Source organism: Tiliqua scincoides, chromosome 4 (assembly GCF_035046505.1).
Source record: "Tiliqua scincoides isolate rTilSci1 chromosome 4, rTilSci1.hap2, whole genome shotgun sequence".
NCBI classification, from domain to species: Eukaryota; Metazoa; Chordata; class Lepidosauria; order Squamata; family Scincidae; genus Tiliqua; species Tiliqua scincoides.
Window position 1 is genome coordinate 211,328,839 of NC_089824.1, and position 15,400 is coordinate 211,344,238.

Below are 15,400 nucleotides of genomic sequence, written 5' to 3' on the forward strand. Positions count from 1 at the left end.
AATGGTTCAGGGTGACAGAAAAACAGACTGTGAAGAGCTCCAAAAAGACCTCTTCAAATTGGGTGAATGGGAAAAAAATGATTTAAAGTCAGTAAGTGTAAAGTGATGCATGTTACAGCAACAGAATACAAGGCGGACCCCTCTATCTGTGGATCCGGTATCTGCAGTTTCGCTTATCTGTGGGCACACCTGTTACAAGAACCTTTGTTTACTGTAGTAGCGCTTGCAGCGCGGGTACTTCTTGCTTAACATTTTTTCTTAACTGAAGAACTGAACGTGCAGGCAACCAGCCTGCATGCTGGAAGGTGACAAACAGGAAGGACAACAATTCCTGCTTCCTGTTAGTCTCTCTGCAGCATGTAGGTTTGTTGTCTGCATGTTTGGTTCTTCAGTTAAGAATGTTAAGCAAGAAGCATCTGTGCTGGAAGCGCTACTAGAGTAAACAAAGGAACTTGTAATATGCGCATAAGGGACTGTGTGGCGCCGATATCTATATATTCTATCTATCTATCCCTCTGTATCTGCAGTGCTCCTACTCGCAGAGAGGCAGAACAAAACCCCTGAGGATATGGGGGTCCACCTGTACAATAATGGGGTCTGAGCTGTTGGCAACAAACTAGGAAAGAAATCTTGGGATTGTGCTGGATATCTCAATGGAAATGTTGACTTAGTATGTAGCAGCAGTAAATAAGGCAAAATCCATGGTAGGGGTCATTTAGAAAGAGATCATGAATAAGATTCTCAGTATTATATTACTGCTATAGAAGTCAACGGTATGGTTATGTTTGGAATACTGTGTACTGTTGTGGTCATCACAATGGGCAAACTACAAGCAGCAAGAAAGCAGTAATGGCTGGTACCCTGAATGACTAAACAGTTAGTTCAGGATGCTGAACTACTTTATCACTCCTAGGTGATCATGAGTGAAAATCCAAAAATCATGACTGAGAATGTGTTTTTTAAATCATGCAACCTACTTATGAGAGAATTTACAATTTGAGTAAGGAAGGGTGTGGTGAAAATCTCAGCTTTTTCTCTATTTTTTACCTTTATCACTCTAGGTGATAAAGAAGGTAAAAAATAGAGAAAAAGCAGAGATTTTCACCATATCCTTACTTATTCAAATTGTAAATTCTCTCATAAGTAGGTTGCATGATTTAAAAATACATTCTCACTCATGATTTTCCACCAATATGTTACTTATTAATTCAGCTTTAATCTCAAGTGTTCCAATAGTACTTTAGTTGTCATATTTCTCACCTTTAGTATAATTACTCTAACTTCCAGTTTAACATTGACAGAGTACTCCAATATTTGCTTCAGGAAAAATCAATTCATGATTATATGCTTTATTTACTCTGGAATATGTAGCAAAAAATTCCAAGTTTCATTTATTCTTCTACCCCATCCACCATAATAATATTAAAATTTTTCTAGGCCCCAGTGAAGGTGCCATTCTCAGCGGTCAATCTGTAACTCTCAACTCATTTCTCCTGGGAATTTGCCAGTCCAAGCATCTACTGGAAGCACTACAAAACTTCAGAATTTGGCTGGCTTTCAGGAGTGTGGGTTAAGCCAGTACCAAGTCATGTTTAGATAAAGATGTAAGTATAAATTACAGAAACCTGTTTGTTGCATTTGGCTTCTATTTTACGTTTAGACTCAGTACCCTAAATTTTTAGGGTGGAAGCTACAAGTAAAAACAGACAAAAGCCTGTAGAGATACAAAGTGACTGACAACCAGAGGTCAGTATAAACTTGCCTTGAAAAACACATATTTTTCCTATCAGAATGGATGGGTGTGGATACATACCATATTTTCCATTATAGTTATACTGGATGGGGTAATTGCCTTGCCCTGTCTTCGCAAGGAAGGCAAGGTGCTTTCGCTCATTGTGCTGGGATCAGGATCCAAACTGGATGCCTCTTCCTTGTGGCTACCATTAGCTTCTTCATTCTGCTTTACTTCATAGTCACTGACGGAATCAAGATGAGCAGCTCTGAGCGCAGCAGACAGTACTTGAACCTGAGCTGATTAGATGAAAAAAAAAAGTCTCACTAGGTTTGCACCTCCTAAGAACAAAGTCATGGAAACTGCATGATGAAATACTTTGTGTAGTACAAAACATTTAGCATTCATATTTCACTGGTTTAGATGGCTTTATAATGGGATAAGATATGTTCATGGAACACAGCCAATGACAGAACTACGAGGGTTACTCAGAAAGTAACCTCCATTTGGCTTTTAAAAAAACAAGAATAAAAGGACAACTTTTTAATAATGCTCAAATGTTACATACCACGGCAGCACTACTTCTCCATGTAATCTCCACCTGAACTGAAGCAATTGCTATATCCTGGGACAAGCATTTGTCTTCCCTCCTCAAGACCAGAACGGTTGCTGCCAGGCAGCTCAGCCAGCTTTCAATTGTGTAAACAAAAGGCATGATTCTTCTTCATGACAATGCACGTGCTCACACAGCGGCAACATTCTTGAGGAGGGGAGATGGAAGCTTGCCCCAGGATACAACAATTCTAACTGCACAATCCTAGGTATGCCTGTTCAGAAGTAAGCACCTCTACTCATGGGGTGTTTCTGTTACTGATTTATCGTATTTAACTAGGCTTTTGTATTTTTGAGAAAGCAGCAGGATAAAAACCTTTCCAAATTAATGAATTGTTTGTCAAATTAATTAATTGGCTGTCAAAGAAAACTACATGCAATCCTAAGCAGTCCTGAGAAACACAGTGACTTGGCCGAACTGTCCAAACAAGGGTCAAAAACACAAGCGTAGTGGAACATGAAAAAAGCAGGATCTTACCTTGAACATCTGGATCATCCATGTGCTCCTGCAAACTTTGTAACACTTTTTTTATTTCACTGCTGGCAACACAATTGTTACAAAGAGCCTCAGACACCGAACAGCTCTCTCCATGCATCTCAGTACACTGAAGTAGCTCCAAATCCTGACTTATGTCAGGAAGAGGACGACGCCAATATAAGAAAGTATTAAATACATCCTCTGCAGAGTGGACACTTGAGTTCATTCCCTGGTACCTGTTGACTTGACTATCTTTAATATCCTTCACCACACAAGGACCAAAATCATTGCTCTGTTTCCACTCCGTCTGTTCTACTCCAGAGTTAGCATGTATGGTTGAACTTCCTCCTCGTGCATCTGAATTTGAGTTCTCGGAACAAGGCACACAGCTAGTAGGAGGTTCCTCAGTCAAGGAGTCCGATTTATTTTCCACTGGCTGCTCTGAACTGATAACAAAAGTACTGTTAGCCAAAAAGGAAAAAAAACAGGAGTTTGCCTTACCTGGGTAAGTCCTGTTCCTGGTGGAGGCAGGGAGCATTCCTCACCAATGGGATTGTCCCTTGCAGCTGCTGGAGGCAGGACCAACAAAAAGGCGTGCGGAACTCCACAAGCACAGGGATCCAGTTCCTGGACACTACTTGCCGAGCTGTGACAGGATCCTCATACACACTACTGTGACTGGCTATAAACTTGCATCACAATTGTACTCTGTTTGGAAAACTCCTTTGCTCATAAATAGGTTTAATACCCCAGAAACAGAAGGGTTTGAACAAGAGAAATAGGTCATAGGAAACCCTAAATACCACCATGCATCTATGTTTATGCAGCAGAGGAAGTGATCCCCTGAAGTGTGGTGGGCGGAATGCAGGGGTCTATCCAGGGGTCTGCCACTGACTCCCAAACCTGCCGCCACCTCAGAGAGGCGCAGACCAGGCGCTGCCAGCCCAAGCAGCAGCTTCCCTCACAGCGGGAGAAATGGTGAAAAAAGCGGCAGTTAATGTTTCCGCAGTGAAGAGAGCTGGGCCTCAGCCATCAGGCAAAAACGCTCCTTTCTCTCCGGAACTCAACGGACAACCCTGCTGAGGAAGGGAGCTGAGATAGGCTGAAGAGAACCATTTTCCCTGCGCTTTGAAATCGCTGAGGAGCTCCAAAAGAGATGACCAAACTCCAGCGAGGAAGGGACAGTCAGGGGACTGGATCCCTGTGATTGTGTGGAGCTCTGTCTGCCTTTTCGCTGGCCCTGCCTCTAGCAGCAGCGAGGGATGATCTCATTGGTGAGGAATGCCCCCATCTCCACCAGGGAAAGAACCATCCACAGCAGCTCTTTTCAGTTAAACCTTGTACCTGACATTGTGTCAGATGAGATTTTGCAATAGTTATATCTTTCAAAAATAATTCTGCTTTCAAGTACAGTAATGCACTATAAAAACAGCCAAAGATAGTTTTGGAACACCTAGGTACCCTTATTCTATTCAGGGGTAGGGCATAGGGATTGAGGAGCATTTGTTTGCAGGCCTACTTTATACATAAGGCCACGCCCAAACTCAGGTGCACAGGGTTTGCACCTAGTATCACCTGCCACTTAGATACATGGAGCACATCAGAATTAAACATCAACAGGCTACATCAGGTACAGTGCCTGTAACATTTCTCCTGTGCACAAGACCTGAGGGATTTCTAAGGTTTCAGACCTCAACAACTGTCTTTCATTTTAAGGGTTTTGATGGCTATAGTTTCAAAACATTTTCCATGTTTAAACTTTTACACTGAAGTAAAAGTTTCACGGGTAGGGCATAGGGATTGAGGAGCCAGACGTGTGTTGCTGTCTGCTATGTTGCTGTAAATATCTCCTGTAAATATACCTTGGTGGTGGAACCCAGCCTTCTGTTTGGAGTGGTTATTTGCAACTATCGTACCTCCTGTGGGACAGTCTTGATCATCAGCTTCAAGTTTCTGCTGCGCAGCCGTTTATATTGCTCTGCTGGAAACTCCTACACTCCACAACAACAGTGGAAAAGGGCCTCTTGGCAATTTCTTTGCAGGTTTTTGTTTTGGACCAAAGAATAGAAGTGAAAGTTTAAAATTACCCGGTTATACTTGTGGTCAAATTACTGTACCTGGCTAGAACACTGCTGGCATTGTTGCCCATCAGACAAGGGCTGGATGGCCGGATACTGAGAGTCCCATCCTCCCGGATGTAAAGGCCAGCACTGGAAGGGTTTGCAAAAGTAGATATAAATGGCCCCAGGGATTGAAAAGCAGCCTGACGAACCTAGAATATTAGAAAAGAAAGCACATTGAATTTAGTAACCACTTTTCTCCCAGTTATGCATTCACAAGTTATTCTGATATCTGAAACATTAGACAAACAATCAACAGTGACCAGTGGCATTTAGTACATATGATTTGGCACAAATCAGGGAATTAAAAAGTACTAAGGCAAAGGTATTTACCTCTGAAATAGCAGCAGAACGAATTCCATGCATAATAATAATATTGCACTGACTGCAATAAGGAGCTTGATTTAAGGCGTATTGCAACATCATGAAAATGTAAATACCTATTATTTTTACTATACAAGCCTCACAATTATTGGAAACTGTTTTCTACATATACATGTCTGCAACACAAACAATGACCGATTCTTCTGACCCCGTGGATTGTTCAAACTGATAGCCTAATAGAGTTTATAGCCTTGAGGTCATGGCCCCAATCCAAAAGCCCCATGGGCTAGATGCCAGGATCCAGCAATGGGAAGCACTTATGTGGCATTCTTCTGCATATGCATGACCTAATCCATAAGATGATCTAACTTGTCCTGCACAGCAGCAACACAGACTCTCTCGTCTCACCCAGTCTGGTACCGGATCATCAGTCCATCCTCAACCATACCTTCTGCATCTGGCCCATCTGATTAATCTGGCACCTGACCATCAGCCTGACCTTGGCCACCCCTTTAACCTCTGCCCTTTTTGAGGTTGGCCAAGGACTGACAGATTATCAATTACAACCATCATTTGGAATGAGTGCTTAAATGTGTCCGTTATGTTTTACCTTTAGGAAATTTTAATAACAAGACCTAATTAACACCATTAAATAATTAGCCAAGGAAAAAGTACCTAACATAACCTATCTTACCATTTGAGATTATTTAAACTGGTCGGAGTCCTTTGAGTATGTTTTCCTTTTATTAAAAGACAGAAAATTACTTTCAAAGTATAGCTGCAATGTACACGAAGTCATGAACTAATCTACTCTCTACATACCCATCTGCAGGGGTCACTGATGAGGCTGATAAAAAGGGGAGAGAGCTTGCTTCTCCGAACTTCAGGTGAAATGGTGTAGGAAACAGCCATAAAGCATTCAGCACAAGCTTTCCGCATACCCCAAACGCTATCGGAGCATAGCTCAAAAAATTTTGGAATCTGCCAAAATAAAATGAAGTCTTTTCACAGTTATTGATAACATAATTCTAATAGAGTCTGTTATTGTTTGCACTTCAGCTCTCAACACACGTACATGGAAGAGATTTGCCTCCAAATATTTCTTTGAGGATTGGGGTGAAGACTATCTTTTTTTAAAAGATCTATCTGGCTTGCAGTTTGTAGCAAAGAGCAGCAATGAAACCAAGCAACTTAGTAGCAGAGAAATTAAAACATGCATGTTTATCCAAGGAAAATTTCAGCTACAGATATGATATGCACTTTGCACTCATGTTATAGCAGAGATTTAAAGTTGTCCAAGTCTGTCAATCTGATTTATTGCAATCTATTATAAGAAACTGACAGCAGGATCATATAACTTTAAAAATATTCATGCCTTTTCAGCAGGGCTTAGAGAAGGAATGCTAATGCTGAAGGATTACCCTTGCAAAATGAAGTTATCAATAGTAGCTACTGCTACAGCCAGTGTAAGATCAAGAACATCCACATTTGTAACTTGAGGAAGAAATTCAATAGGACGAATTTATAGGATTTTAAATACGTCTCTGGCAAAGAGGAGGTAAAAACAGATAAATTTGCTAGTATGGGGGCAGAAGAGTCTTCATGTTATAGTGCTCTTAGAAATTATGAAATTTATTTACTGCCATCAGCATATATAGCTCTTTACATAGATCCCAGCCCCAAGAAGCTTAATCTAAATACTGACAAACAAGAGACAACAAAGGAAACAGGTGCTTGTTCTGGCAACACATGCTTGTTCTGCAAGCTGTTTTCGAAGATGGCACATTGTGTGTGCTAACAGCGCATGATGGGAGGTTGTTTCAAGAACCCTTTCCATAGGACCATGACAATTCTCCCTACTTCTTTTAGAGCCTAATCCTAGCCGTGTCTACTCAGAAGTTCCATTATAGTCAATGGGGATTACTCCCAGGAAAGTGTGGACAGGATTGCAGCCTTAGAGACTTAACTTAGTTCTATGCTGCCATACTCTTCTAGCCAAAATATGCACAATACAGGCACTGGGTGTCACGTAGAGGGAACCCAACTTTGTCCCTTTGAGAAATTGCTTAAGTCACAGGTTACGAAGGGGATTCAGTAAACCAGCAGGAGGTTGCTTCCATAGTGGCCAACTGCTTTGTAGGCAAGGGACCCATCCCAGATTGTGCTACAAAAAACTAACAAAGCACATACCAATATAAAATAATTTATGAACCTTTACTTGAAAGCATAACACAATAGAGAAAACCTCAATAGCTGCTTGCTGAATATGCATATTTAAAAATATTCTGAGCCTCCACTCCAGGCTTCCCAAGTCTCCTTCTATCCATTTTCTATGTTTTCTTTCCACTGCCTTCCCCTAGTTATCCAGGTCAGTCTATAACCCAGATAAAGTATCTTTATCTTTCCTTAGCTTCCTTTGCCAGCAGATAACTCTAAATTAATCAAGCAAAGATTTTATCTTTGGTAATTACTAAAACAATTGTTATTTGACTTTATTTTTAAGGAATGGGAAGAGGAAGCTATATTAGTTTCTGAGATCTTCCATTTCCTTTTCTGCTATTGACTCAAACTGAGGCGATACATATTATTAAGAATATTAATATGCATATATGTTATGCTTCATACGCTATGAAAAATTGCTGCCCTAGGAAAACGTTGCCCTATGTTCTCAACAACTACAGTACTGAGCTATAATTCTGTTTGCCTGCCAAAGGGGTTTCATTCTGTACCAACAAAGCTAAGACCCAAGAAAGAAACAATTGTCACCTCTTTTAGCAATTGGTAGATTTTATTACTTAATGAAAGTAGTGGAGAAAATAAGCATTATTAAGATACAACAAGCCAGTTCTGATGGAAAGCTGACACGAATAAACACACACTCTACAGTCACATGCCTTGATCCTTGACACCTTGAAAAGTAATTTCTTTGCAGGGTCAGGATGTTTCAATAGATATGCATATCTCTCTTACCTAAAGGCCCCTCCATTTTTTAGGAGAAAACCACTTTGAAAAATATTTACTGTAGTGCTTCTCTAATAACTCTGTTTTTTGCTTGGTGGGAAATGCCATAAGGCTCAATTCTTTGGAAGAACGTAACTTTAAAACTTGGGAATTTATCATAAACATACCAAATTCTTTTCTGTCGCTTCTTGTCCAACAGCATTGCAGATATCACCAAAGTTTGCTGCACAAACCTGAAGCAAAAAAAGCAAGATATTGTTTGCTTTTATACATCAATTCCCACTTCCTACTCTGCCCGTTTCTCTGTAACACACTAGTTAGAACTTTGTCATCTGCATAAACTAACAGAAAAACATATTTGTATGTGTTCTTCCAATACACAGCCTTTATGAATTGTAACAATATCCTATAGCATCTAAGATCTGTCATTAGAATATTTTAATGATTAGTAACCTCTGCTCAACACAGTTCATGAAGAATGTGCTACAAACAAAATAGGACTGAAAGGAAACAGATTCATCAGGACTTATGGACCTTTCAGCAAAGCACTCAAATATACATATGACCAACTTTTAAGTATGTGTCCAAGAGCTTCATTAAACCTCAGGCTTACTTTTGTGCCACTTGCCATTTAATGCTTCAGGACAGCCACCTTATGAACCCAAGGAGTCAACTCAAGACATAAAGCAAGACATGTTTGTTTTCTCCACTTCACACACACATCGCGTCAACACCCGCCGCGGGCCTTCGCGATGCTTTGTTTTAATTAAACAGTCGGATTCCCCTGGTCCACTTGATATACACAAGATTTCTTTTTAAAAGGATTCAGGATTAAGATAATTTAACAAGCGTGCTTCGGCAGAAAAGCACAAATCAATGTAGAACACTAACCTTCCGAACTTGAAAGAGTTTCCCATCACTGCAGAGCTCACAGAATCGGGGAAGAAGCAAGAGTTCAACAGTCGATCTGTTCACCATAGAAGCCATTTTGCAGATTATCTATTAGGGAGAAAAAAAATCTCTTCTTTATTTCCATTTAAAACCCTTTCCCCTGGACACAGCATTTGTGCCAAAAATTATGTAAAAGGACAGAAACTGCTCAAAACTAGGTGCCACCAGATATGCAGGAGACTTGCATTACTCATGCCATTTTACTAGCAGCAATAAAACTTGGGTAAATTTTTATACAATCAAGCAGGTGTACTGAAGTACAACTTTATAAAGATTTTAATTTTCAAACTATCATACGCAGGTGAAGCATATTATGAGTAATGTATTTAGGTCCTTTTCTGTATAACTTGGAGCCCCATGTTGTAGCCAAAAGGCAAACCAGAAATCTTAATTTTAACTTTGACATCTTCTAATTTCAGTAAACTTCCATAGTTCTTAGATAATCCTTTACTTTTATAGACTCCTTTTATGATCTTCTCAAAAGGTACTAATTCCCAAGTCTCATTATTTCCACTCCAATCAAGCTTGAAGCTAGGCAAGGAGCAGCACGCAAAAACAAGTGATGAGTGTTTTGTTCCTGACTCCATGCAGCATTGGTTGTTCTATAAAGGTAGGCCAAACAGATCATCATCAATAGCTCTATTTGCTCCAAGGAAACTGGGAGCCAAATTTCACTTTAGCAAATGATTGACACTACAGCTGTAAATGGACAACACAAACCTAATGAGAATGTACTATGTCTTCCCATCTCCCCTTCCTGCCTCCTTTGCAGCTGAGGGAAGGAAAATGAAAGTTTCCTTTCATGGTTTGAAAATACACACAAGTTAAATCCACAGTTCACAAATCTGAATTTATTTTAAGTTTGTGGTTCTCAAACTTTTTAGCATCTGGACCCATCTAAAAAAAGTTTCACTTTACTAGTCACTCAAGTCTCTGTGGCTGTAATGGTGATTGGGCAGCAGTGCTCCGCCCAAGCAGCAGGTTGTTTAAACCTGGATGCACATAGCCTAATCTACCCTGTCAGTTTCGCAAACCACCCAAAAATTGGGTTGTGACCCACAGGTGGGACACCGACCTATGGTTTGGGAACCACTATTCTAAGTTGTAAACAAAACACAGTTCCTTATATAATGACATGAGAAACTGCAATTTGTTTAAAATTGTATTTGAATGCTTTAGCTTCCCTCCCTACCAGCACAAAGGATGACAAAAGTCCCTGGATCACGCTGGGCCATTCTTGTTTCAGCAACGGATGCCTGAATGTGGACATTAACTTATTATCTGCCTGGAGTTATTCAGTCTTATACCAGAAACCGCATAAATGGAATCAACTATCACAATATTTTCAACAGTCATGTATCATTACCAACATATCAATGGAAGCCTGTTTCTGCGTTATGAGCCCACATAAGAAGTTCACCTATGGCTTCTTCTGCCCCCATCTCTAGATGCGTACCTCAAATGCCACAGGCAGGAAAAGCGTGCCACACACACCACCTATGTTAAATCTTTGCATTGATCTTAATTGTAGATTGGATTGGGAGCTTATACATAAATAGGCATAAATATAATTTATCAATCAACAAACACTGTTAGCCCTAAACATCTCTGGATATTCCTCAAACACTCTCAACCCCCATCTTTTGAGGTTCTTAACACTTTCACACAGAGTAGCATGAGCTTCTTGCTCATGCCCTAAGAACTGGTAAGCTTTCAAAAAATGGATCATTTGGGCCAGGGACAAAAACAAATCCAGTATCCCAAGAGTCTCTAAAATTATCAAACTGCCAATATCACAAAAGCCTACTCAGTTTTGTAACAATAAGGCTCCAAAAATTGTTTTTCTTCTTTAAAGGATAAATATTTGTGCAGAAGAAATTTTTAAGAAGATAGCCATTAAAAACAACACGTTTCAAACAGCTCCATCTTGGCAACAGAATTTCAGGCAAGAATTTGGAGAACACTATACAATTTCACTTTTAATGGAATTGTCACTCCCTGAAAAAGACATCTGGCATTCAGATGTTACTTTGGAAGCTGGTCCAAGCAACTCCTGAACAAGAAACTGTAGTGTAGCTGGTAAAGTCATTTTATGGGTGAAGTGTCAGACATCCACGATGAAACAGAATGAAACACATTCACGTTCTGAGGAGACACAACTGAACATTTGCAAATGTACTCAAAGACCTAAAGACAGGTGGGAATTAAAGGATTTCATAATTTATGTTTCACAATAAAAAGTTAACAAGAAGCAATGAGGCATTTCAGTAAATTTCTAGAGCTCACTGTAGAATACAAATAGCTTTAGGAAAGTGCCATTAAAGAAAAGTTTCCAAATATTTCAATATCCCACTGAAATCAAATGGGACTGTGTGCACTTATTTCGAGAGATCCGAGTTAATTCTTATTTTCTTTCCATAGTTTAATTCTTTTCACAGCTGAAAAATAAAAATTCTTTCTATATTTTGATCTTTCTCTGAGCAGTTACATTAACTGGACTATTGTTCACTTAACTGAACTGGAATACAACATTGCTTGATATCCAACAGTGTGACGCTAAAAGAGGTAATCTAATATGAAAATGCACATCAACAGCAACGTATAGACAGCCGTTGTAAAATTGCTAAAAGAGATAATCTAATATGAAAATGCACATCAACAGCAACGTATAGACAGCAGTTGTAAAATTCCTGTAGTCCAATATCAGCTTGAAAAACTAAACTCCAGGAAGATCTACAGGTGAACTATTCTGTGGTTTCCAATTTCCACTGGTTCCATTCTGGAGGCTGGAAATAATCTTAAATTGCAACTGTGCTTTGCCTGGCCTTCAATAAGAGCTAAGGCATGGTTGCCTACTCATGAGTAAACCCACATGTGGCTCAGTTTTGCTTTCCACAGAGCTCAATATATTTTCCTTGTCAGCTATCAGCTTGTCAGGTTTACGACCCACTGGTGGGTCCCAACCACCGCTAGCATATCTCTTTTTATTACATGAACCAACCTGTCAGACAGTATTTGGCCTACTGATGACAGTTGCTCACTGCATTAAGAAATGTTCAGGATCTCTCAGTGGCTTCTAACACCACTGATAATGGCATCCTTCTGGATAAGTTGTTTGGGTTGAGGAAGGGGGGAAGCACTGTGCTGCAGCAGTGGTGGACTCATGCCTGGACAGCTGGTTCCAGAAGGTGGTGCTAAAAGACTATGCTGGAAGACTACTACTCAACTCTGTGCCATTTGTACTATGGGGTTTGCAGGCTTGTATTGTATTTGGTCTCCCATGCTTTCCAGTACCTTTGTGAAATCAATGAGTGAGGTCACCCTTGAAATTTAGTGTGAGGTGTCACCTTATGAAACCCAACTCTATTTTCCCATCAAATTCAATAGAAGCAGTGAATTGCCTGGAACCAACACATCAGATATGGAACAATAAAATTAAGCTCAATTCAGATAAAATGGAGGTTCTCTTGGTGGGTGCTTCATGTGACCAGGGGGGACAACGTTCAACTGAATTTGGATGGCATAAAGCATGAGTCGGCAACCTTTTTGGGAAAGGATGAGAGACGTTCAGCAATTACATCATCATGTCATCCAGGTATCGAGCATCTGGAAGGAGCTGCGCTGAGCTTGGCTAAGGAGGAGAGGCCTCCTGCCCAGTTTGTCAGGCGCCAGACAGGAAATGGTGGAGAATCAGCCACCCAGAACCATGGAGTTCCTGTCCCTCTGTGAGCCTCAGCAGACAGCTTCGCCATTCTCCATCCAGCACATGGAAATTGGGGTGGGATCACCTCTCAAGCCAAGCTCTGCACAGACCAGATGGGTGGCAGGCCAGATCCAGCTCACAGGCTGTAGATTGCCAACCCCTGGCGTAAAGCTTCCTCTGGACCATGTTTGTAACTTAGGGGTACGGCTAGATTCAGTATTGTCATTGGAGATCCGAGAGTTCTCTGCAGCACACAGTGCAGTCCATCAGCCTTAGCATCAGCTATGATCCCTCCCAACAGATAGCTTAACTATTGTTATCCATGCACTGGGAACCTCTAGGTTACAGTATTATAATATATTGTACATAAGACTATTTTTGAAGACTTCTTGGAAGCGTCAGTTAATACAACATGCATGTTAACACAAAACAGTAGGCTACTAACTAGAATCACTTACACGCAACATAGCTCTCCAGTTTTAAAATAGTGACAGTGTCTCCTGATCCACAACCAGGCACATTTCAAAGTTCTGGTACTTATCTATAAAGCTCTGAATTGCTTGCAGCTGTTTACCTAAAGGATGTGTCACAACATAAACTTACTCAGACACTGCAATTTTCAGGAATGATTCTCCTCAAAGTCTGCCTACCATCAGAAATTAGGCAGCTGGTGACCATGAAAAGAGCCTTCTTGGTCATGACACTCTGACTGCGGAGTGTCCTCCTCAGGGAGGCTTGCTTGACATTTACCTTGATTTCATTTTGACACCATGCAAAGATGTTTTTATTTGCCCAGGCATTCCAAGACATCCATTTCCATGGAGGAAAATCACTGCTATTTTACAGCTGCTTCATCTTATGATGTGAGTTTTGTTCAACTGCAGTTTTCTATATTGCGTTTTATTGTTTATTTTTATTGCATTGATATAGTTTTATTGAAGGGTAGCCTAGAAATTTCTTTAACACACAAACTATAAATGATATTCGGATCTCTTGGCATTTTATGAAAATATACAAGTCAGCAAGTTTACACAAGAGATCATTCAAGCAAGTTACTATATATAAATGAGAACTCTTTAGCATAGATATGTAAACTATCAAGGTGACAGCTCTGCAAACTAGACAAAAAAGGCCAATAGTTATGAAATGCATATTGGCAGGGATTTCCCAATACTGTTTTAGTAGATTACTTAAGACTGATCAAGGGCAGAAGGAGAACTGCATTTCCCACTCCAGTCATTATCACTTCCTAAGTTACAGTCACAAAGAAGCTTCTCACATGTCCGGCTGGACACTTAGGCATTAAAACTGGAAACCTGAGAAGACATCCCTCATGTTTCCAAGGACAGAAGTTCTTATATGAGCACTACTCTTTCACTTGCATGAGCTGGACTATCCATATTCAACCTGTTATTTTTGTAGTGCAGACAGTCAGGAGGCCACACAGACTGGGGTCTGAATATGTATGTGGCTTCTGCTAACTGGATATATACCTGACCCTTGAAAATTGCTCAGAATATATATCCATTATGCACATTCTGAATCTTTCTCTTAACTGTTTCTGAACTTTGATCTTGCTTTTATAAGACTACTAGGAAAAGAAGCATCTAACAGAGAATGAATGTTTTAATTAAAATGGTTGGATAACAAGCCAGTAAAAAGAACAGAGTTAACCCATTCCTGTCCAGCCCACAAGTGTACACATTTGATCCTTTTTGCGTATATGCAACATTGGGCAGAAATGGCTTAAAACTAGTGAAGCTTTCATTCATTTAACTTTCTAAACTAAGTTAAGATGCTAGAAATGTATCTAAGTTCCAATCCTACGTGCGCTTTTCTGAGAGTAAGCCCCATTGAGCGCAATGCAACTTACTTCTGACTGGCCACACTAGGAATGTATTGTTAGCTTCCTACTCTCAATCTGAAAATAGCCCATAAAAAGTTAGTTGCTACTTACATTTACAGCCTCCACCTTGTACTCATCATCACTATCTGGAGTAGAGAGATCCAAAAGGATTGGACATACTTTATTTTCAATATCACTCTGAGCAATAAGACCTTGTTCCAGCAGTATTAGAAGCGATTCCTGGCTGGCTTTTCTAACCTGACGGTGTGCAAAAAGAATATCACTGAGACCTTTTTGCAATACATAGAAAGCATAAGAGAGGAGATTATGAAAAACCACAACATTGAATTCATGTCCTTTCACTGAATTACGAATAAAAGGCATTTCACTATCTTAAAATTCTATACAGGTGGGGCCTCAGTATCCAAAAGGAATCCGTTCTCAGACCCCTCACTGATACAGAAAATCAAGAATGATCATGGATGATCAAATCCACAATTTTCCACCCCTTTCTCCCACTGAAGGGGACCTGAGCTGTGCTCCAGTCCCCTCCAGAGGGCTTTCTGAAGCCTACAGAGGCAGCACACATCTGCCCACTGCCTCTATGGGCTTCAGAATGGCCCAGAGTTTTTCCCAAGGAAAACCAGAAGTGATGTTTTTCACCATATAAGGC

The 15,400-nt window shown here is 40.3% G+C and overlaps 1 protein-coding gene across 2 annotated transcripts in view; it reads right to left on the reverse strand.

Moving 5' to 3' along the window:
- The window catches only part of ANKRD60 (ankyrin repeat domain 60), a 55,061-nt gene that overhangs the window by 25,024 nt on the left and 14,637 nt on the right, over nt 1-15,400 (reverse strand). For both annotated transcript variants that reach the window (XM_066623717.1, XM_066623718.1), the window contains exons 5-11: nt 14,839-14,985; nt 9,119-9,226; nt 8,395-8,460; nt 6,089-6,247; nt 4,940-5,094; nt 2,823-3,268; nt 1,814-2,031 (exon numbers count right to left, since the gene is read on the reverse strand). In XM_066623717.1, the coding sequence (XP_066479814.1) occupies nt 1,814-2,031; nt 2,823-3,268; nt 4,940-5,094; nt 6,089-6,247; nt 8,395-8,460; nt 9,119-9,226; nt 14,839-14,985 (1,299 nt within the window). The remainder of the gene's footprint in view (nt 1-1,813; nt 2,032-2,822; nt 3,269-4,939; nt 5,095-6,088; nt 6,248-8,394; nt 8,461-9,118; nt 9,227-14,838; nt 14,986-15,400) is intronic.